We start from the raw sequence: 27,718 nt of genomic DNA, 5'->3' as shown, positions 1-27,718 counted from the left end.
CATCTTCACAAAGATTCAGGAAAGTCCTGAACATCAGAAAACCAATCTGAAGCATTCCTTTGCTGAGAAAACTGTGATAACTATTTCTCCAGAGATTATAAAATCATAGCATGTTACTAGAAAGAGGGACATTAAAAAAATCATCTAACCCAGTCCATTTATTAGTGATGAAACTGAAAAGTTTTGGGACTTTCATGGTAGAAGTAGAGTCCACATAACCATGACTGTGGTTACTAAATTGGCAGTACGACAATCAAAGGAGCAGGAAAAATCATGGAACTTCTCTTTGTATTTATGTGCATCATCCTATTATAAGAAGGACTATTTTTGAATGTCTAATAAGAATGACTAATTATGACTTTTATGACCATAAAAAGATGACTTTCACAAATGTATTTTGTAATATATATGATACATTTAAATCAACTTCCCAGCATTTCTTATCCTTCTGTCTTGCTTCCCCCTGTCCCCGGCCCATGGCAGTGGTTATTATGTTACATAATATGTCTTTCATGTATTTATTTTGTTTATAGTCTGTCTCCCTTCCATTAGAAAGTAAGTTCTGTGAGGGCAAGAAACCACTGGCCCTACATAGGGAGCTACATGGACTGTAAACCAAACCACCACGAAAGACACGATTATTCCCTCTTCTCTTCTCCTTGCCCATGACTTATTCTAGAAGTTTATCAGAATTATTCCAAGAGCACTGACAAATCACTTGCTATGTGATCTTAGGGAAATCATGTCACTTTTCTATGCCTCAGTTTCATAGTGAAAAAAAAATGGATTGGACTAGATAATTGTTATGGGTCCATTCCAGGTATAATATTCATTCTCTGATGTACCCCTACTTCCTAGAATGGAAAATACACCCAATAAATATTTTGATATGAATATATTAGTACTACTGTATATGATGTGCAAATAAATATAGATATGTCATCTGTAGATGTTTAAGAACTTCTTACTGATACAGGCATATCATTAGTAAAGTTTGAAGCCCTCTGCGACAATTTTTAAAAATTTTAAGTCTGTCAGGGAATTGGTTAAGACAAGAACGAAGTAGGATGCTAATTAAGGAGAGTACTGAAGTGCAGCCTCTTCTGCACAGTGACGACTGTAACTCATCTAGAGGAGGACTTTTCATTCTGGAGATTTGCTTGAGTGGCCTATTTTAGTTGAGTCAAAATAGGACAAGCAGGCAAGCAGCATCTTGGGTCTAGAGTAGAACAAGAACTATGGTGACTAATCCAGGGCTTCTATTGCCTTAGATAACTGGTTAAAAACAAACAAACAAAAAGCCACTCAAAATATGAGTTCCTTTTGGGAGTGAAGGAACAAATTTCTGCTTCTGGAATTGAACTTTAGGAAGAGCTGGAAAGGCAGTCAGAAAGTGCCCCAAACAAGGCCCAATGGCAGGGAAGAGTAATGGGTTCTTTCCAATAAAATTTTCTGATAAATAGCAGACTCTAGCCAAACGACATTGATCCAAAAAGTCTAAGTGTTGAAGGTGGAGCAGAGGTTGCTGCTTATGGCACACTTTGTCCTTAAGGCCAGGTGTTCTGCAGGACGCAGCCACACTGGCTCTGTGTTTTGATGTTATGCTTTGGAGAGCTGTGACCGAGCAGTGTGTTTAACCTAAACCTGCTGCTGTGTAGGTTTCTGGACCTGGCATTTTCTACAGAGTCAGTAGACACCACAGGACTAAGCAGGAGTTAGCTTCAAAACCAACACTATATAATAGGAAGAAACAATAGCCATGGCCAACTAACCAAAATCCAGTCTTGTCTATGTCTAACATTAGAAAAAGATAACTTTTCTTTGTGATTGAGTAATAAGATACCTGGACAATTTGAAGTTGGGATGAAGCAGTAAGGTGTGAAGGATGGAGGTGTGGGGGAGTTATTCCAGCGATTAAATGGCAAAAAGAAATGAGATGTGGTAATAATTATACTCCGTATGTTAGGGATTATCTATAGTTACATCGTCTTTGTTTTCACCTGTAAACATTCAGAATCACATTATAGGTGATTTCTCATTATCATTGTCTCAGAAACTATCAATACTTTGAGAAAGGCAAGTGGGTAGAAATAGCCTGAATTCCAAAATAAGGAAGAGGGAAATTAAAACATAATGTTATCTTTGACAGCACACTCATTTGCATTGTCTGAATACCTGCATCTTCTCTCTACTGTCTCTACCACTGTGAATAGGTCATAGGGGTTAAATGTATGAGCTATGCTGTTCTATAATAGTATCAAACACCAAGGTAATTTTTATAGATAAAATATAAACAAAAAATAATGCACTAAGGGTCATATATCTCAAAAGAACCATACTAGATGACACATATTGAGAACATTTGCCTGAAAACATGCACTCTTTTTCCTCTAAATAATATCTAGTCTAAATTAATTTGCTCTTTACAGTGCTGCATTGAATTGCCTTAAGAAAGAAGTGAGAGGTAAACATTACTCTTTCTTTTGTTTTACTTGTAGGTCAAGGCTGTTGCATAAACACAGTAATGCCACATTACAGGTGTGGAAATCCCCTATGTAAGATGTGGATCAGGTATGTACATGGCAGAGCCCATCAGCTGACTTTTAAGATACCAAATACAGCTCAGAGTGAAAGGTTACTCAGCTTTTTAAAACTCAGCCATAGACCCTGTGCACTTTTAGGAAAATAAGGGCTAATCTGAGTGAGGACAAAAGGCATATTTCCCTCTCAAAGCTAGCGCTAAGTTTACAGTCACAAAATGGTAGTTTAACCATTGGTAGCACTTACATCTTGGTTAGACATTTCCCAGTAAGGCCTCTCTCCATAGGACATGACCTCCCACATGACAATGCCATAGCTCCATGCATCACTTGCTGAGGAGAATTTTCTGTAGGCAATGGCTTCCGGGGCTGTCCACCTTATGGGAATTTTCCCACCCTGGAAAAGAAATTGCAGAAATCTTAGCTGGCTCACAAGTGTATTGTAAAACAAAATGGTATTCCAATTAAATATCTTTGCTAGAAAGATCTAAATATTTCATAATAGCATTGGCATTTCAAATTAAAATCAAAAGAAAACCAGAATAATGTTAAAATGTCAGAAATATTTTTTCTCTAATAGTTATTCAGTGAAAACAGCTTTAATGGGAAATAAGTCACACTTCAGAAATATTTTATTTCATTCATTAGAGAAATTTATTTTTACTTTAGATTCACACAATTAAACTGCCTATTATGCCATTTGAAGAAAGTTCCAGATTATAGGACATTAAAACTAAATATCATTCAACACTCATTAAACATTGTATTGCATTTATAAATAATAATGAGAATAAGCTCTAAGTTAATTGAAGACAAGTGGTTAAATACAGAATTGAAACATTCAGTGCTTTCCAGAATTTATTTCTGTTCTCTTTTTTCCCTTTTCATCTGCTATGATTATATTTATTTTAAATAAAAACCTTCTTTAACAGTATACAAGAGCACCTTAGAAGGATAATCTTTCTTACAAACACTTTAAGCTAGTTTATATTTTTGTTCTTCAGTGTTCAATTTAACATATTTATATATTAAAGAGATTAAAATGCATGAATTTAATCTATGACGTTCAAGTATTAAAGCCTGTCATTGTGTTACACTTAACTTTTATTAACATTTATCACATTTTATCTGTTGAAACACTCTATAAATCCCTTTTTACTGTAATGACAAGAATAAAACAATTCGTCCATTTGATTTACAATCTTTAAAATCTTTGCAGCTCGGAACCGCGAGCTGAGCGGAGAAGAGCGATCCTATCGCCACTAGATGGCGGAAGAGAACAAGGAGCGGATCCCCGATTGCTGCTCAAACCGCGGAGATGCCTTAAGTTCACCGCTAAATTATTTTCCACAATCAGAGCCCAGCACAATGGGATTGTTCCACATTTATCAGCATTTTCATGATCACATCATCTGATCACCCACTGTGCGCAAAGTCTGATATTAGGGCGAGTAGAAATGCAAAGAATTAAAAAGTGCGTTCCTTGGCCCTTGAGAAACTTAGGTTAAATGTCTTTAAAGGTGAAGCTATTAATTGAGTAATCTAAATATTACTTATTTAGTAACTGAAACACTACTTACCTGAACAGGAAAAGAATTCCTCCGAAATGGAAACAATTTAGGTTTCACAAGGCAAATGAGAGCATTAACGGAACTCTCATTTCAGACTCATAGCATGGAATTGTTAGAGGGAACCTTGGGGAAAACACTTTGATTCTGGTCCTCTGGTTTTACAGGTGAGCAATCTGAGCCCAGGGTTTAGAGATTTAAAGGATTAGAGATTTCTCTCCACATTATTAGGCACCTAATGTCTGCATTATGGGGCACTGATATAAAAATGCAGATACTTCACCATAGGGGGAAAAGTTGGGTAACACGGAGTATCTGTAAACATGTATCAAAGCAGCATAATGGGAGGGAGCCTGAAGCCTGAGGTTTTCGTGCCTTGGAGCAGAGGTTAAAGGCAGCACCAAGTTAAGACTAGGAAATTAAATTTATGCAGTTGTTGATAGTAGCTTAAGAGGGTGTTGGTGGGTAGGGAGTTGCAAGGGGAGATGATTCACTCTTGAACCCAAAGTAGAGCTGTGAGATAAAATGTGGGATTTACAGTTAACTTTGAATTTCAGATAAATAGTAATTTTTTAGTATGACTGTGTCCCATGAAGGATTTTTTTGGTCTAAGTATGTCCCAAATATTGAATAAGACATGTTTATACTAAAAAAATGTCATTCTTATGGGCAATTCAAATTTAACTGGATACTCTATGTCTCTATTAGCAACCCTAATCCAAAGCATGAAAAAATTTCAGAAATGGGAACATTGTAAATGACTCAACTGAACATGTCATGTTCTAAAAAAACTGGTGTGGTCTTCACAAGCGGGTACAGATACCCCTACTTGTATTTGTGCACCAATACTACAGCTTCTTTTGTTTTTTTGTATGTTTATGCTAAAGTGCCTCAGTCTTGTGGCTCTGCATATTGAAGCCACTTAAGTAGGATTCCGGCTTGTTTCAAAGATGCAAGCTACACTTCCAGAGAATAAAGACCAAATCTCTAGATTTGACCCCCGAATAGATGTAAGAACTGCAGTCTCATCTGGCATATCTGACTCTGAATCTTTCCTTTTCTGGCAAACAACGTACAAAAGTGTGAGTTGCTAGTTTTCCTGGCTGTTCCTTTGCTAAATCTTTGTGAGTTCTATCAAGATAGGTCAGACAGCAGAGTTATTGGTTATTTTATGTTCATTTACTCATTCACTTATAAATGATATCTCATATAAATGAGTCACATGTAAATTTATGTATAAATTATAACTTTATCACCTTCCTTCATAAAATTTTATTTTTTATTCAAGGGGAAGATATTACAGAATATTTGATTGATTAATAGCATTACCACCTGTTGTGGACTGAATTGTGTTACCCTAAAATTCATATTTTGAAGCCCTAACACGCAATGTAACTATATTTCCAGATAGAGTCTTTAAAAAGGTAGTGAGAATCAAATGAAGTCATGAGGGTACAGCCCTAATCTAATGACTGGTGTCCTTATAAGAAGATGAAGAGACATCAGAGGCATGGAGGGACAGAGAAAAGGCCATTTGAGGACATTCTCAAGAAGATGGTCATCTGTAAGCTAAAGAGAGAAGCCTCTAGAGAAGCCAAATTCAGCAACATATTGATCTTGGACTTCTAGCCCCTAGAACTGTGAGAAATAAGTTTCTGTTGTTTAAGCCACCCAGTCTGTGGTATTTTGTTATGGAAACCCTAGCAGACTAATACATTACTCAATAAAAAAAACAAATTTTTTTTTTCAAAGTATTTTGTTAAAATGAACACTGCAAAATGGACAGGACATCTTTATTTCAAATTATATTCCAAGAGTTGTCTGTAATGGAAAGTGTGAGCTAGCATAAATCTTAAAATATGAAAAAATTAGACAGAAGTTTAACATAGTAAATACAATTCTAATGAACAAAAATGCATAACAAGAACCTGAACCATATTCCAATATGCACAAACTGGAATAATTCTGAGCGTATATGGGATAGAGATAAGGAAGCATGCAATTTCTTTTTCCAGTGAGAGGATATATACTGGATATAGTTTATATCTAATTGCAAGATGAGGCAGAAAGGAAGAAGCCCTTAAGACTATTGCATTGACTCTATTCCCTACATTACAGGAAATGTAAAAGGCTAGTTCTTTTCTTTTTTTTTTTTTTAAATTGAATGAACCAACTGAAACTTTTGTGGCTTAATCTCATCTACATGTTTTTGCCCATGATCTCGAATCATAGACAAAGGTAATACACTAAGGTACTTTTTTCCTCAAAGCATTAACCACCAGATGTTTGTTTCAGGTTTCAGGAATGAACAAATAGTACTTTAGATTTGAAATCACAATCATTGGAACATTACATGTTGCTTTACCATATGTTTATGAGAGAGAAAAAACATTACCGAAGATGCTAATCAAAATGACTGAATGTAACTCAAAAACCTTTCCATTTACTAATATCTCCCTTACAGAGCAAGCTTAATCACTTAGGGAACAAAAGAGAAGCAGGAAGTAAGCAAACTAGATCGCTACTGAAATGGCTACTAGTAAGTCTTTTTTGTTTTTCAAGTCATATTCAGAGATTGTTGCCTAATAATAAGGAGGCAGTGGGCTGTAGCTGAAAAAATGCTGAAGACAGAACCAAGAATACTGTATACTTATACATTCTCATATACCCTATATCCCCAGAGAGGAGTTGCATTATTGGTGCATTTAACATCTGAGCTTTAGAACTTAACCCTCTAATTTTCAGAGGAGGGACCAATCAATTGAAATGTTGTAAGGTTATAGAGGCTGAATACTGAAACCAAAAGTAAAAATTCCATAGAGAAGCAAGGACACTTAAAAAATATCTCTCCATTTCTCATTCACTGGATTTGATGGTTATCTTAAAGGTAAATGATTTGAACAGACAATAATCTGCTTGCAGAATTTCCTTTTCTTATGTCCTCAATCTATCTCTGTAGTACTCAAACTTTAATGAGTATAAAATTATGGTACATAAAACATATATAGTATGCTTAAAGAATAATTTAAGAATTTTCTAAGGGCAGTTTTGACTAAACGACACTTTTGCTTATGAACTGCAAATTCTAAATGAGGAGCAACTCTACCATAATTCATTATATGACCTTGGGAAATCTTAACCCTTGGAGAACTAGATTTCAGATCTGAAAAATGAAAGGATTTGTATTAATAGCCATAAGATAGTAAACTGTAATGAGTTTTGATATTTGCCCACAGTGCCTCAGCTCCCATTCAATTGTAAGGAGATAGGCCACATGAGTTGGTGCCTAGACTATGTGAGCCGACTGCCTGATGGCCAACAGGAAAAGAGACAAGCACACTGTGAGGTTCCTTATATCCTAGGCCAATGATTGATGGTCACAGTGATACCCTGAGTGGTAAGCAAGAGGCAAAGTAACTTAAACACTGTTTGTTTAATAAGGCAACAAAATGAATAATACATCTTAGAAAGGTATGGAACCAAGACATTGACTTTTCCCCTGCTTTTTGTTTTTTAACTCTTAATGGGTAACCATTGGTTGTTTGAAAAATTTACTATACGGAGCCTTCCATATTAGATGAAGAAGGCATTAATGTGCTTGCTGAAGGATTACCTTACACTGTGAATTCTTGTCAATGGGATAATCTGTGGCAGAGGTGGTCTTGCTTAAGGAGCATTGGTGGAAGGGTCAGTGTTCTGGGCCCTTCTGCCTTAATTCACTGTGGAGTCCCAGGAAGTCAGAGCAAATCACAGAAAGATCTCACATACGTTAGTTATACAGACAAACCTCACTAGGGAGATATTCTTCTCTCCCCTGAGAATCACTTATCTTGAGAAATAAATCTATTTCTTGAGCATCTTTTCCTAGTTTGTATTCCCAAATCAATAAAATATTATGGTTCAACATTATGTTGTGCATGCCTTTTAAAACTACATCCCCAGCTCCTCTCAGAGAGGCATGTACACCCCTCCTTCACTGTGGTGTACTAATCTAGCGCAAGTTTGGTACTCTGAAGTTTTATCCTTTGCTGAAATATGGGGATACTATTTGTGGTTATTTGAAGGAAGACTGAGGACTAACAGTGAAATGAATTCATTTATAGTTACAAAGGAAAAACTTCTCATATTTTGGCTTCTAGATAACATTTATTAAGTGGATTAATGAGATAGTAGACATGAAGCATCTCTTACCTGCCAGCACATGGTAAACACTCAACAAATGTTGTTTCCTTAATTTATATATTTAAAATTTGTCTTTTCTTTGGACCTGCTTGGCTTCCAGCAGAGATCAGCATCTCAGTCCCCTCATCAGACATCACTGAACCCACCCCCTCCCTACAGTGCCTTCACTCAGGGGTGATCTTTTTCTCAAACAAAGGTTTTAGGGATCAGAGGCACAAAGTCAATTCTGCTGATACACAGGCTCCGACCCAGTTCTAGCAATTTAGACCTTGTCTTGCTAGCTCAAGGAAGTCTGTGTGTCTTGGTCCAGTGAGTTGGGTCCCATACCTAACTAAGCTCCTGCCATTGTCCTGCCAGTGCCCTTCCAAGACTGAAGATACATCTTATTCATCTTAATATTTCACGAGTAGAATTCTGCCATCAAAGAACATCCTTTATAGTTGAATGTTGGCAGGCCAGACTTCTGCATGCAGCTTGACTTGCCCGATAATACAATAATAATCTCTGGATTTCTTGATTTTCCGGAATGTTTTTCTTCTTTGTGAAGTCATGGCAGACTAAATAAGCTATGAAACATCTCTTCCCAAAACGTATGTGTAGACAAAGTCACACATTCATGCAGATGCATACATGCATGTGCAAGTGTGTGTACACACACACACAATTTTGCATCAATGTCATGGGAATCACAAATGCCAGGTTAAGGACATTCTTACTATTAGCAAAAAAACCTCCCTTTTGGCAGAGTATTTAGAAAATATCACTGGTTCTTAAGTATCAATTTTTATAAGATGATAAACACTGTAGAAATCTATGGTAAACAGATTGTTTTCTGTAACAAACATATGAAGCTAACCTTTGTTATAATGTTATATAAGACAAAGACTTCCTGATGGTTGTCCCTGTTGCAGGCTTTCAATGTCTGTGCCAAGGACCTACGTGAGGGTGTTCACTGAGGTCTTAGTGTCTTAGATTTTATGAACCCGGAGCTCACCAACTGTTTGGCCTTGGGCTAAAAAAGGCCTGCAGTTTGATTTTTCAAGGCTAAGTTGTTTTTTTTTTTTTTTTTTTTTTAAGTGCATCTAAATGTCTTCAGACAGGGCGTAGGCTCCCTAGAGCTTCTGCTCCACCCTCTCACCACGTCTTTTATCAGTTGCTCTAGACCCATATCCATTATCCTTCTGGCCCTGTAGGCATTGCTGTCCTTCCTTCTGCCCACTCCAACTCTAATCCAATCCCCCGTTCTCATTTTGAAATAAATAATTACCTACTTTTGAAATTTATTTTACAGCACATCTTTCATAAAGAATAGGGGCAGATGAGAAATGATTTCAAATAAACATGAATTGCTAAATCACCAGCTTTGTTTTCTGCCAGCTAAAAAATTCTTAACTACGGAAAAACTTTCTCATTCTCCTCTCTTCACGCTATAGGCTTGGAACAACACTACATTTTAATTCATTGTCTAAATGTATAAGCAGCTCAGTGAATGCTAATTTTTTTGTTCCTGTAATAAAACACTACTTATCATACTATTCAAATCCTGAAGAATTAGGATCCTTTTCACCCACTTCCTCCCAAATTGCTCCTGAAAATAATTCATCGCCATCTATTCCTCAGTGCTCTCTTTCAACGAGAACATAGGTGGGTGCTACATCATTGAGTGAATAACACTGTGCTGGGGGACATCTGTTAAATTAGATTTTCTATTCCATCCTCTAAGGTAGATAATGTAGGACACAATGCTTCTGTAATGTGGGAGAATTAAATATATACATTATGAGGATTGTCATTGTATCTGAGTGTAGGTAACTTAAACACTGCTGACAGTATAGCCAATTTTTTCAAAATAACCTATCCCTGATTATGACTTTGCAAATATCCTGTATGGTAAAGTCCCAGGGGGATAGCTGATAATAACAGAGCTCAAAATACAATTCCCACTCTTCTCTGGACAGCAGTACTCTTCCCTAGCATCTCTCTCGAGTTATTTTCTCTTTCTCTTTCTTTTTAATCCAGCTCTAGAGAAGACTAGCTATCCCAACCCTCCCTCCCCATTGTATTTTAATAAAGTTTTTTAAAGCTTCTCATCTATGATATTTATGGCAAAGACCTGTGGAAATTAGCAGAGAAGTAATAGTTTTAAAAAATTTGTATCAGATAAATCATATAGAGGAGTGAGGGATTGTTTTAGGCCATTAACAATTGTTAAATTTATATATTTAATACATTAAATCTTTAACAAAAATATAACTCTTCATGTATATAACATTTGAAAGTTTACAAAGCATTTTTATTTAGTGGCCTCAAATTGATATGAAACACTAAAGAGTGAGTACTTTGTTTTCTTTTCAGGTTGTACAGTGAGAATAATACTAATAAAAAAAACAGCGATTAATACATGTACCATCTGTGATGGCTGATTTTATGCATCAACTTGACTGGCCTATAGGCCTATGTGACAGCTGATAAAACATTATTTCTGGGTGTGGCTGTGAGGGAGGTGGACAGAGGGTGAACTTTCTCTCTTTTCTGGAGCTGGGACATCCATCTTCTCCTTCCTTTGACATCAGAGCTCTAGGTTCTTGGGCCTTTGAACCTTGGGGCCTACACCAGTCTTGCCCATCCTCCTACCCCCTTCTCAGGCCTTTGGATTCAGACTGAATTACACCATCAGCTTTCCTGGTTCTCCAGCTTGCAGATGGCATATTGTGGGACTTTTCGGCCTCCATAATTTGCATGAGCAAATTCCCATAATAAGTCCCTTCATATGTCTATATATATCCTACTGGTTCTGTCTTTCTGGAGAACCCTGACTAATACACTATCTATCTCCATCCATGGTTGGATGATATTTATTTGAGGAAAAATTTAGATCCTGTCATTAGGAAAATAAATTGCATAAAATTGCATTCCTATATTTATACTAGTATTATTTGCAAGCCCTGTTTGAAACAAATATTCGAAAAGGATGGAGAAAAATATATAGAACTCTGAGGCATACACAGGGGTGACTCTCATAAGTCCTGGGGTGCCTGCTTTAGAGAAACAGCATGCCATGTGGAGAAAGAAAGCAACTGTGGAGCTGAACACTTGACTTCTCATCCCTTTTTTTTTTTTTTTTTTTTTACTAATTTGTTCTGTGATCTTGGGCAAGTTTTTTTCTATAAATTAAAGGATTGGTCAGTGATATGTTGTTGTTCATGTGAAGGTCTAATATTCTGTGAAGGTCTAATATTCTATATGTAATACTCCAGTGAGTTAAAATAGAAGGAATAATCTTCACTCTGTCTAAGGAAACACAGAGAGAAAGGGTTAGTGCAAAGCTTAGTAGCTTCCTGCGTCATTGTTATGCCCACAGGCACTTTATGCATTAAATCAGACTCTTCCTGACAGATCCACAGTGCTTTCAGCGAACATATCTGAGAGTCAGGTCTTCTTTTGTAGCTGTTGCATGTAGTGGTGTGATACATCAGTTCAGAGTAAAACAGTGACCTCAAATTACCATTGTCAGAAAGGCTAGCTCTGGCTACAAGCCAAGAAGAAGAGACAAGATGACAGAATGACATCTTTAGTGGCAGTCTGTTTGAGACCAGCCACTCAGACTGATGAACTCTCAACCGAAGAGAGGCAGAGTCTTCTGAAAGAGTGAGGAACATTACTCTGTGTGACGCGTAGGGCTGAGAGGTCCACACCCAAAGGTGGGGAAGAACTTGAAAAAGAGTTTAGAAGTACCTGGAGCTAGGAAGACCCAAAAATGGTTAATAAAAATCAGTCTATTTTAAAGGTAGACTTTGGCTGAAATAGTTATTAAAATGCTAGTATTTTAAGTAGGTTTTCAAAAAGTTTTTTTTTTTTTTTTTGGAGAGATGGTGGTCTCTCTACTTTGACCAGCCTGGTCTTGAACTCCTGGCCTCAAGTGATCCTTCTGTCTCAGCCTCCCAAAGCGCTAGGATTACAGGCATGAGCCACCACGTCCAGCTTTGAGTAGGTTTTACATTTGGGGTAAACTGATTAAAAGATAGAGGACAGTTTATACTTAGGTTCACAGTTGCTAAAATTTACAGAAACTTTTGTTCATTCCATTCTTCTAACACAAAATGCTATCTTCTCAGCTTTTCTCCTTTCTAAAGCCAGTCAATCCTTCAGATCCTAGTTTGTTCATGACCAAAGTGATCACTCCTATTATTCCTGCCTGTGACACCCATTGTCTGCCTCACTCACTTAGCACTTAGCATCATATGCCTGCTATGTACTGCTATTTGGCTTCCTAAAATGCGGGTGTACTGTCTCTCCAGAAAGGTTATAAAAATTGTGAAGGGTCTTTTATTCTTCTTTGTAATCTACTTTACAGTGTTTAGCAGGGTGCTATGATTATAATATGAATTTAATGATTATTTGCTGAGAGGATGAATGGATGGAATGAATTAGGCAAATGATGTAAAATGAAAAGCACCGTCTCAGAATGATATTGTATAAGTGGAATTCAAATTTCACTTTTTAATTCCTTCTCAGTCATCAGTATGAACTTGGTTAATGACAAGGAAAAGAATAGAGGGGGATTTCTTAGTCTAAATTTTCAGTTTATAAAGGGCATCACTAGAAAGGCGCTTAAGGTCATTGGTGGCATTCATTCATTCATTAACAGGTTTTTATGGATTTTATAGTATTTTTTATTTGTATGCTTTATTTTTATTTTTTTTTTATTTCAGAATATGATGGGGGTACAAACATTTTGGTTACATACAATGCCTTTGAACACCTCTCTCATGCCAGGTGCTAAAGACACAAGGAAGACATGCTCCTTGTTCTCAGTGAGATCGTGTTATAGTAGGAGAGACACTGATGTAAATAAATAATGGCAGCACAGAGGGTAAGGGGTCTAACAAAAGTCTGTACTGATTTGGCAGCAAAAAAAGGATGGATCAATTCCTTGGGATGGCTGTGGGATGAGGCAGAAGGCTTCACAATAGAGGTAATATTTTAGGTAGAGGTGAAAAGAAAAGTAGACAGACGTTTGACTAGTAAGACACAGAGGCCAGGCTTCCTTTCAGAGAAAACAGTGAATTCACAGAGCAGGGAACAAAGGGGTGGAACAGCACTTTATGTCCAAGGAACTGAATTGTAAGTTGTCTGAAATTACTGCTGCTTAGAGTTCAAGGAGGAAACCGATTACTGTGAGGTTGGAGACATCAGCAATAGCCTTGTCACTGAAGGCTTGATTAGACATTCAGAATAGCAGGCAATGGAATTTCACAATGTTACTGTCACTTGAAATGGGTTCCTAGAAAATTGAATCTTACAATTTGGGTTGCATCTTTTACTATTTCTGTATGCAGAATTATATACATTTTGGTTTGATTTTCTTTCTGTTTGTTTTTGTCCTAAATTTGTTGTGGATTAAAAATCTGCATCTTGGGATAAAAATGGTATAAGTTTGTTTTTTTTTTTAAATAAAAAGATAATAGGGATCCTAAATATTTCTTTTGACCTTTTGCATTAAATGTCTAATAAAAAAATAAAATCACTTTAAATCTGGCAGAATCACCTACAATAAAGGTGTGCAATCATGCATCATACCAAGCAGGTTGAAAGGTCTAATTTTACTTGCATAATATATTCACTGTTTTATAGCAGACTTTTACCAGTGAATACATTTTAGAAAAGCAATGCCTTTTAAAACAAGCTTCCAGCTTGTTTTGCTCAGGTTTAAGCATATCATTTCGGTTCTGAAGCCTTGTTCATTGTGGACAGCAGATGGCTCTGGAAGATATCACTGGAGAATGAATGGCATAACATGACAAAATCTGGATGTACTTGGCTGCAAGTAGAATGAAGCAAGAAACAATTTCTATCATTTTCAAATGATATTACAAGCCAATGGCAAAGGACAGTTTTAAATAAAAGAGGTTTTATCTAGTCATGGGGTCAGGTCTTTTAAAAGTTCAATCCAGATTTCTAAGAGCCCTTTCCATTTTTACCTTGAATGTCCCCTGGCTCTTTTTTATTTTACTCTATATTCTTGTTCTTGATCTGTTGTTTTTCTTTTGTTCTCTATTTTTCTTGATTTCTTTCACTCTGCTTTTGCTGACAAATATTCATTGTGTGCACACACTATAGATTCACTGAGTCAGGGACTTTGTTTGCTTGTTTTTTTTGATGTTTTCTCAGTGCTTAGAAATGAGTCTGAACATAAAAGATGTTCAATTAATATTAGTTAAATGAACATTGGAGATATAGCATAAGATCACAATGGTGCTAATCATCTCATGGGTAATAAATCATTTAGTATGGGACACATACTAAATGATGCCATGGAATGTGAGAGGCACCATGATAGTGGAGAGTAAGGGAAGGCTTCCAAGAGAAAATGAAGACTAGGCTGTGACCTTAGGAAAGACTATAGTTAAGCGAATAAAAGAGGAGTGGAAGAGGAGGGGATTGGACTTGGGGGAGGGAAGACTGGTCCAGATAGAGAAAAGAGAGAACACAACAGTTTTAAAGGTACTGAGAGAAGTTGAGCACAATTGGAGAGCAGAATGCAAGACGGGAGTGGGAAGAGATGAGGCTAGAGAAATAAGCAGGGGAAGGATCATGACGGGCTCCCCAAGGCATTGAGAGAATGTGGACCTCATCTTGTAGCCAAGGAAAACCATTGAGAGGTTTTAAGCAAGGGGATGATAAAATCATGGTTTTTGTTTTGTTATTTTTTTTTTTAGATCATTTTGGCTACACTGTGCATTGCTGACTGGGGAGTAGAGGGAAAATAGAGGGAAGCATAGACAGGAAAATTTTGCCATCTCTAAGAAGTTAGTAACATTATTTCATAATATATGTGATAGTCACACATGATGCCAAATTTTTATACATTAAAGACATTGATTTCAGTTCCTCTGATGAGATATTTTCCATATCACAGAGGAAAAAATGGAATGACATATACTCTACTTAACATAATATAAACAGAGAGTCCAAATCAATCATGTAAACAAAGTTGAGGGAATATTTAAAAAATTAACTTTGGAAAAGTTTGTTTTCAAGGACCATCACATAATATAGAAGCACATTTACATATACTTTAAATTTATATATTAGAGTACATATTCTGTATTAGAAAGGGTTCTCCATAGAAAGAGAAATAGGATACATACAGACATATAAGAGGAGATTTATCATGGAGGACGGATCACAAAATTACAGAAGCTGAGTAGTCCTATGATATGCTGTCTGTAACAGGGACAACGAGGAAAGCCTGTGGTGTAATTCAGTCAGAGTCTGAAGGCCTGAGAACCAGGAGATCCCATATTGTAACTTCTAGTCTGAGTCAGAAGGCCTGAGAATGGAGGGTGGGATGGCCAGGGCTGGTGTAGGTCCTGGGGTCTGAAGACCTGAGAATGAGGAGCTCTGATATCTGAGGACAGAGGAAGATGGATGTCCCAGCTCCAGAAGAGAGGGGATTCACCCTTCCTCTGCCTTTTGGTTTTATCCAAGCCCTCAATGGATTGGATGATGCCCGCCCACATTGGTGAGGGCAGATCTTTACTGAGTCTACCAATTCAAATGCTAATCTCTTCCAGAAATGCCCTCACAGGCATACTCAGAAATAATGTTTTACCAGCTATCTGAACATCCTTTAGGCCAGTCAAGTTGATACATAAAATTAATCATCACATCCTCTAAGGACTTGTGAATTATACTAGAAAGATTTCCTATAGATATTTAAAATTAATAATGCCATGTTTAAAAAAAAAACAAAACAATCTACCCTTTCCCATTGAATTCATGTTTTTTGTATAATTTAGTCTATACTAAATTTCTAGTTTAAGTAGTTTTCCTAAAGGGAAAGAATGACAATTGTCCAACTTTTGTTTTTGTTTTGTTTCATTTTGCTTTCTCACGTATAGATGTGTACTGGGTATAAGAAGAAAGAAATTTCACTCAGGTTATTTTTCAGTGTTCTCATTTATGAAATTCTATAGGACCAATTTTTATTTTCCCCCCCTGACAACAAATTTGCTCAGGGCAAAGGACTTCACATGGCTCAATGTTGGGTAGACCAAGGTCAAGTTGCTGAATCAATTCAAGAAATCAAAAACAGCAGTTATGGTTACCATGAGCTTCATCCATTATTGAAGCACCAAACAAGATAATTTGATTGTGTTTTTGATATAGTGGTTTTCATCTACACATTTCAGTCTGATTTTTGGTTCTTCTTTTTTTTTTTTTTTTTTTTTTTAGTTCACTGGTGATTTTACAGCCAGTGTTGACCAGAAAGCAGATGATGTGTAAGTTGCTATTGTATTCAGTTCTGTTTGTCATATTATTGCTCTAAGTAAACATCTTTCACAGCTTTCAACTTGTTCTCATACCTGTCTGGTAAACAAAACTGAATTTCAAGCAGAGCCCTGAGAATTCAGGAAAAAAAAAATATCTACTTGTAGAAAAATACCTGAGATGTTAAACCCAATATGCTGTTTCAAAAAATAACATCCTATTTGCAGGAAAGTTTTTTTCATTTGAGGATGGCTATGCTCATATTTTTCACTTGAAACATGAGCTCAGTCATCTCCAATTAGTCTTGGGTAGACGTTTGCAAGCAGTACACAACCAGATCCGTTGGCCCAGTTTTACATTATCGACAGGCTCTTCCCAAATGGCTTCTTTCTGGAATCCAGAGGAAGTTCAATGTCAGCGTTGTAGTGCATTAGCGTGGCTGTTAGAAATGCTTCCCGAGGGCAGACTGCTTTCTGCCTGACTTCAGCCAGTGCTGTCAATCTTTCTCCTTCTCCAACCCTAAAATGATCTCACCCTCCCTTCCCCGAGTATCTCTTAAAAAGGAAAGATTAACTCTTATGATTTAAGGAGAAAGAGCTGCCTTAAATTTAGTACGGCAGGTGCTCATGTTGTTGATGATAAAATGGGATGATAGGTTAACTCTATTAAACTTGGGTTTCTTTATTTAGGATCTTTGTTTGTTTGTTTTAAGAGAAAGTCCCAGACATTTTTATAGTTCATTCTGTTAAATGATGGAGTTTATAATCTAATCTGCCAAAAAAAAAAGGTGATTCAATCAATCTGTGGGGGTTGAAGCCAGAATGACCTGCATGTCATCTCCTAAAAGTACCAGTGGTTACATTGGTATGACAATAAGGGAAATAGTGATTAGCTTGCTGTACCAGTATATGACAGAAAAATTCATCATTATTAGACATTATAATAAGAACAATATTACCTTTAAAATAAATGGAAAAAAACCTACTTCTAAAAGTTTCTCTCTGTGCTTAGATTTATAAGTCACGGTTGTTTTTAAATTTTTGCTGAAACTTGCTGTAGCTCTTCTTGGAAGCATCATGTTTCTAAGAAAATTCAAAATGCCACACTTTTATCCTTTTTCTAAATGCTCATCTATTTTGACCAGATGCTTAGTTTCCAAAAGTACTATGGAATTTAAACATTGCATCCATCTCTTACATAAAACTTTCTCATTTTGTCAAATGGGAACTTTCAATAAGTAATAAAAATCCTCATTAGTATTTTCCTTATACCAAATCACGGCAGCATTAAAGGAGAAAAAATTTTTCTTCTATTCTAACATACCGATCTTTGCAAAGTTGAAAGATAATAAAATATCTGATAAAAATGCATAGCTTTGACCCTTAAAATCCATGTAAGTGAAAGGGGAGTGAATATTTCTGAATGCTAAAATTCGTACTACAATAATTTTTTCTTGGCAGCCTGATTTAAAGAGCTTTATATGACAGTCAAGTTATACCAGCCTTGACAGTACAACTGGGTGAAAAAGATTCAGGACTGTTTTTATATTTAATTGGAGTGTAAGGGTTAGATTGTCACAGCAGGATATTCTTGCCAGTTGTGAGGAGAGGCTACCTTTGAGAACACTGAAATTTGGAATCTAGATGCCTGATATTATTTTTAACTTGTCACTCAATTTATAAATTTGGGGAAATGGCTTAGTATCTCTATACATTATTCCTATCACCTATGATTTAAGGAATTGACTGCATTATACTTGATGGGGGATGGAAGGGAAGAAGGAATGAATTACAGGTGAATATGAACATCAAATTACAAGTAAAGTTATACTGTACAACAGTCAAGAAGGTAGGTATATCATTGTTAGACAAAGGCAAACAGTATCTATCTTACATTTTACTATTAAAAATGAAATTATATATGTGATTGATAATCTATGATCAAAAGAAATACATTAAAGGAGACTATCAAAATATACAACAAATTATAGAATTTTTATATTTGTTGCTAATCCACAATATTTATTAAATATTAGATATAATAAGTGCATAATACATTTTTGCTGAAAAGATATAACTATCAATGTACTTCCATTCAGGAAACTTAGTAATTAAGTGACTTGTTTGGCCCTCTCATCTGACTCCTTGCCTTATAGACTTCTGATCTGTCCAAGGTAGAATACTCAGCCAATACTAAGCTCCTTCCTAGGCTTTGGAACAACTCTTACCTCTATACAGGGAGCCCGTATAGCTGTAAGACTCAACACTGAATCAGCAGTGTGGGTGTCCCAGTCTATTAGCTTCTGCTTGGCTCTTTGAGATCAATCCCTGTCCAGTTTTCATATCTGGATACTTGTCCTATGTTTATCTGGTTATAGGTTTTATCACAATAAACCAATACTGGAATTCTTGACCCTAAAATCCAGACTGTGTCTAGTACAAAAATTGTTTGCCTTCCTGAACTATAACTCATTACCAGATTCTCTGGATAGCATGCTCTTCCCACCAACAGGGAAACCTTTCTCTTTACCCCCTGTCACAATCTACCTGCCTCCTGGCCTTTGGCCTGTGACGTGGTCCATGTGGGGTTGCCACATGTTCTACTCCTTCCCAATGCCTTTTCCACCCTTTAGCCTGCTGTGTCAGGGCTGTCCTGTCCTGGTCTGCCACTGATAGAACACTGGCTCTGAAGAACCACATCTTTTCGGAATTACATTCTGAAAATCTACTGGGTTTGATTGATTATAATATGCAGGACCGAATATTTTGTGACATTGAAGGAAATTATATATATATAAAATATACATATACACACACATACATGTGTAGAGTGTACATATTTCTTTTTCCTTTATGTCCCATTCTCTAGATGCTATTATGCCTTAAAGGAGATATTTCTTTCTTAGTGGCCTTGACTGTAGATATTCTGTTCAACTCAGCTAAGGAGGTTGATTTCCTAAAAGTTACACAATTATTAAGGAATATGTCAGTTTTTATTAGCTTCACCTGCCTGTTGGACCATGATTCTTGGACCACTTGTCTTGGGAGTGCCAGGTCCGCCCCCACCCAGTCAGGTCCCATCAGCCCAGAATTTGTGACTTCTACCACTTCTGGACTTGAAGGACACACTGCATCAGGGAATGTGAAATCTGGCATCCCATATGGTCATTGAAGGTGCCAGCTCACTCATTGGGAGAAGGAGAGAATTAATTCACAATATGACTAACATTGGTCAAGGGGAAACAGACAGAAAAGAGTTGCACAGGGATCTCCATCTTTCTTGCTTCTTCCCATAAATGAATTCAGAGCATGGTTTCTCCATATTGCCCATTTGGAGCAAGTTCTGCATGGTTAGTAGACACGTCTCCCAGTGGTTGTGTCTTTTTGTGGTCCACATGAAGAAGGAGGAAGCACAGTAATATATTTTAGTGTTGTGTCACATTCTTCCTTGCCTCACTTCCATTTTCCCTTCATCCAGCTGCCCTGGTTTTGCATTAAATACCTCCAAAATAAAGCATCATCCTTTTAAATCCTTTTCTGAGGCTCTGTTTTCTAGGGAACCTGCACTAAGGCAGTTGCCATAGAATCAATATTTCTGTCATCCCTTGAAAATTCAGGGAACTTATTCCAGTCATAAAACAAGTTCAAACAAAATATATTTAGTTAAATGCTTATCTGAACATGTGTTGTAGAAAATCGTGGCATAAGGGAATAGCAGTAAAAGAAATTAATTTTCATAAGTTTTCTGGCTATTTTTTGGTCATTCTGAGAAGCACAGTTTATTCTTGCAGGCTTTGTATTCTTGCTGAGTTTTAAGTTTTAATGTCTGTGTTAGACTTGGGAACTGCATGTCAAGTTGCTGTTTTTATGTTCAACATTTCTCTACTTACTATACTGTGCATAAAAGTGCAGAGGTCAAGAGCTTAGGCTCTCAAGTCACACTGCTTAGATCTGAATCCTGGCACTGCAACTTACGAGCTATGAGTCTTAGGACAGATTTTAACTCTCTATACCTCAATTTTCTCATCCATAAAGTAAAGATAATGATAGTATAAGTTTGTTGTGTGGATTAAAGAAGAGAATGTACCTGAAATGCTTACAATGGTACTGAGCTCACATAAGAGTAATTATTAGTATTATTTCTTTTCATATTTCTGTCTTTGCTAAACACTTTATAGAACACAGTGATGAAAAAATTTTTGTTATTTCAAAATGGGAAACAACGTATTAATATTATACCTGTTTTATATACTTTATCTTCACCAAGAGGGGATGCATCATAGTAATTGTTGCTAAGAATAAGTATCTGCAGAGACTTAAGGGGAATAAACTAGTTCTCACAATAGAATACCCTGAAATATATATATCTGAAATCTGTCTATATACACCTGGGTGTTCTCTTTTATAGTGACTGATGTTTCTTTTTTGTACTCTGTCTATGTCAGAATTTCCAGAATTTGATCCTTTTCTCACAACTGACCATTGCCTTTTCCTTACTGGTTGTGTAACATTAGTTCACTTAAACTTTCTAAACCTCCATCTGCTCATCTGTAGACGGAAGATAATAATTCCTCACAGACATATTTACTCATCGTGATGCACTTATTGCTGTGCACTGTGCTGCGACCGATGGACACAAAGACAGATAAGGTACAGATCCTGTATTCAGTTTACTATGGTGAATAAAAAGAGGTGTCACCATTTTCAGACAAATAAAATGAAGGTCAGAAAGGGCAGGAAAAGTTTCCAGGAGAACATGGCTGGCAAGTGCCAGAGCCAAGATTTAGATACAGGCCTCTGTCTTCAAACTAGTGCTTCTTCCATTCCATAATACTGTCGTCCTTCTGTCAAAACCCAGTAAAATATCAGGAATAAATTATTCCATAAATGTTAAGAGCTTTACACATTAACTCTATTGTGTTATCTTGAAATTTATTATTTCACTTTCTTAAGCACTAGAATTTCCTCTTTCAACATTGAGAGGTAAAAGACAAGCTTCCCACAAGGAAGAGGAATTTGTAGGTGGCAAACTACAGTTTTGCAAAAACACCTTTAAGTCAAGTATTATATTGGAAGCAGTTTGCCATTAATTTTTTTCTTCTTAAGACAATGACTATTGTCTAATTCTTTATTAGTAAGGAGATGAATAAAACAAGCATACATTGGCTATTTTTTAATGCTTTGCATTTATCCTTAAAAGTCATTAATATCTTACTTCACTTAGCATGCCAATAAAACTAAGGCCCAGAGTATATAAAAGGAGTGAGAATACTCAGTCAACCTATTTTGGGGGTTTTCTTGGGAGGTTTTAGATGGAAGCAGTTTGGGGAGGAGAGCCAGCGGCACCCTCACCTGTGGGATAGATTGATATAAAATGATTGCTGGGACCCACAGTGCTCCACATCCTGTCCATTCAGTCGAGTATATTAGGTGCTCTGGAAATTGATAACACACCTCCAAGCCAAATTGAGCCCTGACAGGTTGATGCCAACTTCATCATGATCTAACCAGTGGATCCCTGGAAGCACTCTAGCACAGGCTGCCCTATTGAAATTGCACACATAAATCAGCTGCAGTAAAAGCTCCTTTCATGACCCTGAAACATTTCTTGAGGTCTTTCACACATCCATCTTTTGAGGTTTTCACTACTGACGAAGAGACATATCACTCGTTCCTAGAAGCCATACACTCTTGTATCCTTGCCTTTTAGGTTACAGAAAATGTCCTTCATTTTTTGTAAAAGGATGTTAAAATAGGACTTTTTCTGTCTCAATTTTGGTTGAAGCCCCAAAAGGCCAAGGAGAAAAAAAAAAATAATACCTAGCAAGTATCCTATGTTGTAAATCTGTCTGAAATGATTGAAAAGGAGATTTAGAAACAAAAGAACAAATATATTGGTTTTTGATCCCTTGCTCAGATCACCGAGGTGGAAGAGGCTGGGATGAGAATCACTATTTTTGAAGAACATAGCTGGAGTGTTGTGGGACCCCTCATCTTATATCTAGTGAGAGGCCTTGATAAGACCACTGGGAGAAGTTTCATTCACCACTGAAGTTTGGGAAAATACAAGGCACTTGTTTTGAATCCACGCCTGGAAAAGCTTAAAGGTGAGACACTGGTTAGTTGGTACCTGTTCTAATGAGAGAACAATAGTAGGTAGTTCTAAAACTAAATTTAGTATTTAGTGCTAATACTAAATGCACAATTAAGTATCATAGTTAAGACATACACACTGAAGCTATGAACACCAACAGCTGAGGCTTGGCTCTCCCAACACTGGGTCTTGTAACACTGGGTAAATCAATCTCTCTGTGCCTCAGTTTCTTCATCTGCAAAATGAGGATAATACTGCCCTCCTCTTTTAGAAAATTTTAATAAGTTAATACATGTAGCAATGCCTGGACCATGGTATATGCTCAGCAAAATTTAGTTGTTATAATTATTGAAGGAGGATACAGCTGTGCTTTCAATGACATCAGGGCAAAGGAGTATATTCCCTGTGGGTCAGATATGAGCCTTGTGGGATGGGGCCAGCTTAGGTCTTTTTTTTTTTTTTTTTCCAAAGGGACTTTGTTCAAAAGTATAAGACACTTACTAGGATAAGGTGGTGCCAACAGAGAGGGGAACAGCTGGAAAACAGAGACTAATGAGGTAATCTTAAGTCATAAGCTCCAAAAGTCATGGAATCTATTAAGAAGCCCTTAGGAAAGAGAGGTATAGGAATGGAAAGGCGGTCCACAAAGAACCTATGAAAGTATTCCATGAGAGAAAAGTCAGTTTTAATTACTTAGGAAGCTTAGAGAGCATCAATGCCAGATTAAGAGAGCATCAATCAAATGAGATCTATCTTGCTCTCCATTCTCCTCCTCATAAACCCTCTGATGATCAATGGGTCAGAGACCTTAGTTAGAAAGCGTCAGGGAAGAAGCAGAAATATTAGCTCATGAGATCATAATGGAATAAGCACTACTGAGAAAAATGAAGCTGTTTTCTATTTGCAATCCATGGTGTCTGGCTGTTTTAACCTAATATAGTTTGGTGTCAGACTTGTTATATCTGAGGTTTTGAATACAGAAAGTTATAGGAAAAATAATTAACTCAATTTAGCAAGTATATTTTCTGTGCCTAATGTGTACAAGGTTTTGTGCAAAAAAAAGATGCTATAACAGAAGTCATCAGTTTATACTCTGAGTAAATTAGCTGTCACTCACCAATGAAGTCTAGTGATATGTCTGGTTAATTCAGTGATTTGGGACATAATGCATATATCATGACAAAGTGTTACCAGTAGACTGTAGATTTATAGGATAACCAGTGCTCTTACAATAGATAGCTTCTTCTAAGAAGTACTCAGGCTTCTTAGAGATAATTAAGTAGAACTATATCTGTCAAATGTTTGAATAAAGGACAAAGGATGACTTTTGGTTTATATTTAACTATACACTCTGTCTACAGTAATAGTATTTAAATTGACAGCGCTTTTACAACCTCACCTCGTGGACTCATCTTTCTTTAACTTGTTTTCAGTTTCAAAGGACATTTTAATATACCACAATACAGGAGTTCTGGCACTAGAATATCACCAACCCTATTAATCAACGGAATCTGCTTGTGGTTTTCCATAATGGTGTCATTTTTTGAGTAATACAAAATCAGATAATCTCTCACTGATGATGTATCTCACTAAATCACTCTCTGAGTGCTGATAACATAATGACAATAACATATTAGCATAATTCATCATCACATGTACCTTTGCTCTGGGGATGTTTTATTGTAATGTATAATACACTGGCTGTCACACTGATGATATATTACAGCAAGACTTCCTCAGGAAAAAAACTCATTTTGATGGAATACTACTCATATCAGATGGTACTGCCCAGGGATAAACAGTTAAAAAAAGTTTGACTGCATGCTATAGAATTTGCATGAAGGTCAAAGGCACTACAAATAGTAAAAGAGAGTTTGAAAACAACAGGTATCTTTCTGTTATGGAATAGTGTCTAAAAGTTCAATTTTAGTTCCAAGTAGGTTAAAACAGGTTTTTATCCTTAGTAAATATTTGATATCCACAGCATTGACACTATACAGTGAGAGTTTCTGCAGCCTGCAGTACTACTCAATGAATTGACACTCTTAAAGAAGATGTGGAGCTTGCTTGGGGAAGAGGTGGGGTGAATTCCAAGGACAGATTAAAAGTGAATGCAATATATTATAATACTTTCCCTGCAATTTTGCTCCTTGAGCTACCCCATAGAATATTGGATATGAAAGGGACTCATAGATATTATCTATCCTAACGGTGGCCCAGAAAGAGTAAGACTTGCTGTATTATAGTGAGTGGTGGAGTAGTACTAGAAACTAGGTTTTTTGACAACTGTTTGTGCTTGGTATAAAAGTTAATTGTGGACCATTGTGACTTAAATAGTTAAAATAGGGGACAAATTTGGGAGTAACATGTTAGGTACAAAGGAGTTCTTTAATTCTGTTACCTTAGATGAAGAGCTTTGTGCAAATCAATGTGACCTTGACCTAGCACAAATATAGCCATCTGCTAGACGAAAACAATGATGATGATGATGATGATGATGATAGCTAACATTTATTGAGTGTTTTTTTACTAGGCACTTTGCTAGACATTTTGCAAATATTACCTTATTTTGCCTTTTTAATTTGCTCAAACACTTGCTCTAAGACATGGACTCTAGAAAACAATGGTGTTAAACCACTATACACAATCTTATCAACATCATTTCTTCTTCCATACAAAATCCTTGTTCAAAAGCGAAACATGGCCGGGTGCAGTAGCTCTTGCCTGTAATCCCAGCACTTTGGGAGGCTGAGGTGGGAGGATCACTTGAGGCCAGAAGTTTGAGACCAGCCTGGGCAACACAGCGAGCCCCATCGCTACAAAAAAAGTTTTAAAAATTAGAAGGGCATGGTGGTTCATACCGATAGCCCCAGCTACTTGGGATGCTGAGGCAGGAGGATCACTGGAGCCCAGGAGTTTGAGGCTTCAGTGAGCTATGATTGTGCCATTGCACTCAGCCTGGGTGACAGAGCCAGACCTTGTCTTAAAAAAAAAAAAAAAGTGAAACATACAAGGTTCATACGTTTTTGATGTAATCAATTTTGCTGATAATTACGTCCATGAAATCATCCTAGCTAAATTATCCAAATAGAAGAAACAATTGTCCCTTAAAAGAAACTAAATATTTATTTTATTTATTTATTTATTCTAGGCTTCTGATTAGAAAATGGTTTTATGTAAACAAATAATGATGCTGCTGATCCCAGAGGTCTGAATTTCTCTACCAACAATTTATGTGCCTCTCCTTGTTCAGTTGATGCTCCTCAGCATTTTCCCTGGTTGCCTAATTTAAATGACAAGGCACCCACACAGGCAGGCCCTCTGCATCTGCTTATGCTCTGTGTAGGGCAGAGCACTTCACGCGTGCTCCGTCTTCTTTACAAATGCCTATCTCACTGCACCAGACGGCATTTTCCTCATTTGCTCTCTTTCTTATTATCAGACCGTCATGAAGCCTTGACAAGGGCCCCTTACCCACCACACGTGTCATTCCCTGAGTCACCATCCTGGCTGCAGTGTAAACATTCCAGCTGACCCTAAGAAATGTGAATCATATTAAAACTTTTAATATCTCAGTAGATGCTCATAATGCTCTCCTTCATTCTAAAGGTCAGGTAGCCATTGGTAATGGCAGAGTGCACACAGGATAATGATCTAATGGGTAATGCTATTTAATGTGTGACTTTGTGAAGAAGCTGCCCATATGTATTTTTTAATTTGAAAAACAACAGGGCAGAAAATTGAGGTCACTGATAACTAAGCCACAGTCATCTGAGTATGAATGGAAAGCATAATGTGTTAGGAAAGTTTTTCAGCAACTTTCCCCTACTATGAAAAGATGTCACTGTAAATCAAAAGCAAATAAGTCACACACAGAGATGTTTCAGTGCTTTTTACAAGGCACTGTAAATCACTTAAATTATTCAGAAAATGGCAGTGAGGTCCAATAGAACTCCTGAGCTAGCTGGGGATTCAGCACAGGAGGGTCAATTGGATTAGGGCAAGGATGGCCTTTTTAAGATTTATGATATTTCTGGCAAGTGTACCACAAAAAGGCCTGGGTCAGAAAAAATAAATAAAAACAAAACCTTGGTTTTGAAATGTCTTCCAAGCATCTTATTTAAAAATTCTGATCAAAGACTGATTATTTGCGAAAGGTTTACTAAATATTCCAGAAGTTCTTCTTCATAATCTTTCATTGAGAAAGACATAAAAATAGGAGAGTTAATTATATTCAGCCAGTCAAATTTTGCATAACTATTAAGAACAGGAAAAGGAAAGACAGATGAAAACAATCTGCTTTAACAAATTTGGCAGTAGGACAAAATCTAAATAAAAAAACATTTCCCATGCAGTGAAAGAGGTACTGACAATGGATTCCATGTTTTATATTCTAAATTATTTAGATTTGGGGACAGAGAGGTGAGTTTATTAATTTCTTAGGGCCATGACCACTAAGGAAGCCTCTCCATAGTACCTCTGTGCCAAAATAAACTCAGATCCAAAAAACGATTATGATTGTTGGGCAAAGCTTTGAAACCAGCAACCATTCCCTTAGTTCTGTGAATCCTTTCTATGACTGCTCTTCTCTAGTTTTAAGGGTTGCTTTAAGTTTTTACAGTTAAAAGTTCAAGGCAAGAATTTCAGAAGGGGCTAGAAGTGGATTTTATCCTTTTTTCTGCTTGGGATGCCATGTGGTTTGTGCCCTTCCAGAATTAATCACATTCACATCAATGTCAATTTACAACTATTGCTTCGCTGGATATTTTCGTGCAGTGAGATAAATAAGTTGCTATATGAACTGACTGTTAGGGTAATTAGAGTTTAAAATTCAAATATATACTTTTCCTTAAACAACAATATTTAAAGCTTAGAGATGTTTTAGAATGTGAATATATGTATATTTATAAAAGTCAATAACCGTTCTCCTAACCACATGCATATTGTTCATTTTATGAGATCATTTACTAGGCTATGTGCAATTCAGGCCAAAAATAAATATCAACAACAAAAAAAATGGGCTAAAAACTTTATATCTGGACTTTAAAAATTAAACCAAGA

General features: G+C 36.6%; 1 protein-coding gene across 1 annotated transcript in view; it reads right to left on the bottom strand.

Annotated features, from left to right (window-relative positions):
- Positions 1 to 27,718, bottom strand: part of EPHA6 (EPH receptor A6) — an 884,686-nt gene that overhangs the window by 13,127 nt on the left and 843,841 nt on the right. The window contains exon 14 of the mRNA XM_069471955.1: positions 2,788 to 2,937. Coding sequence (XP_069328056.1) covers positions 2,788 to 2,937 — 150 coding nt within the window. The remainder of the gene's footprint in view (positions 1 to 2,787; positions 2,938 to 27,718) is intronic.

Source organism: Eulemur rufifrons, chromosome 7, assembly GCF_041146395.1.
Source record: "Eulemur rufifrons isolate Redbay chromosome 7, OSU_ERuf_1, whole genome shotgun sequence".
In the NCBI taxonomy this organism is placed as follows: domain Eukaryota; kingdom Metazoa; phylum Chordata; class Mammalia; order Primates; family Lemuridae; genus Eulemur; species Eulemur rufifrons.
Note: the sequence above shows the minus strand (reverse complement) of the source record. Positions and strands in the feature narration are given on the sequence as shown.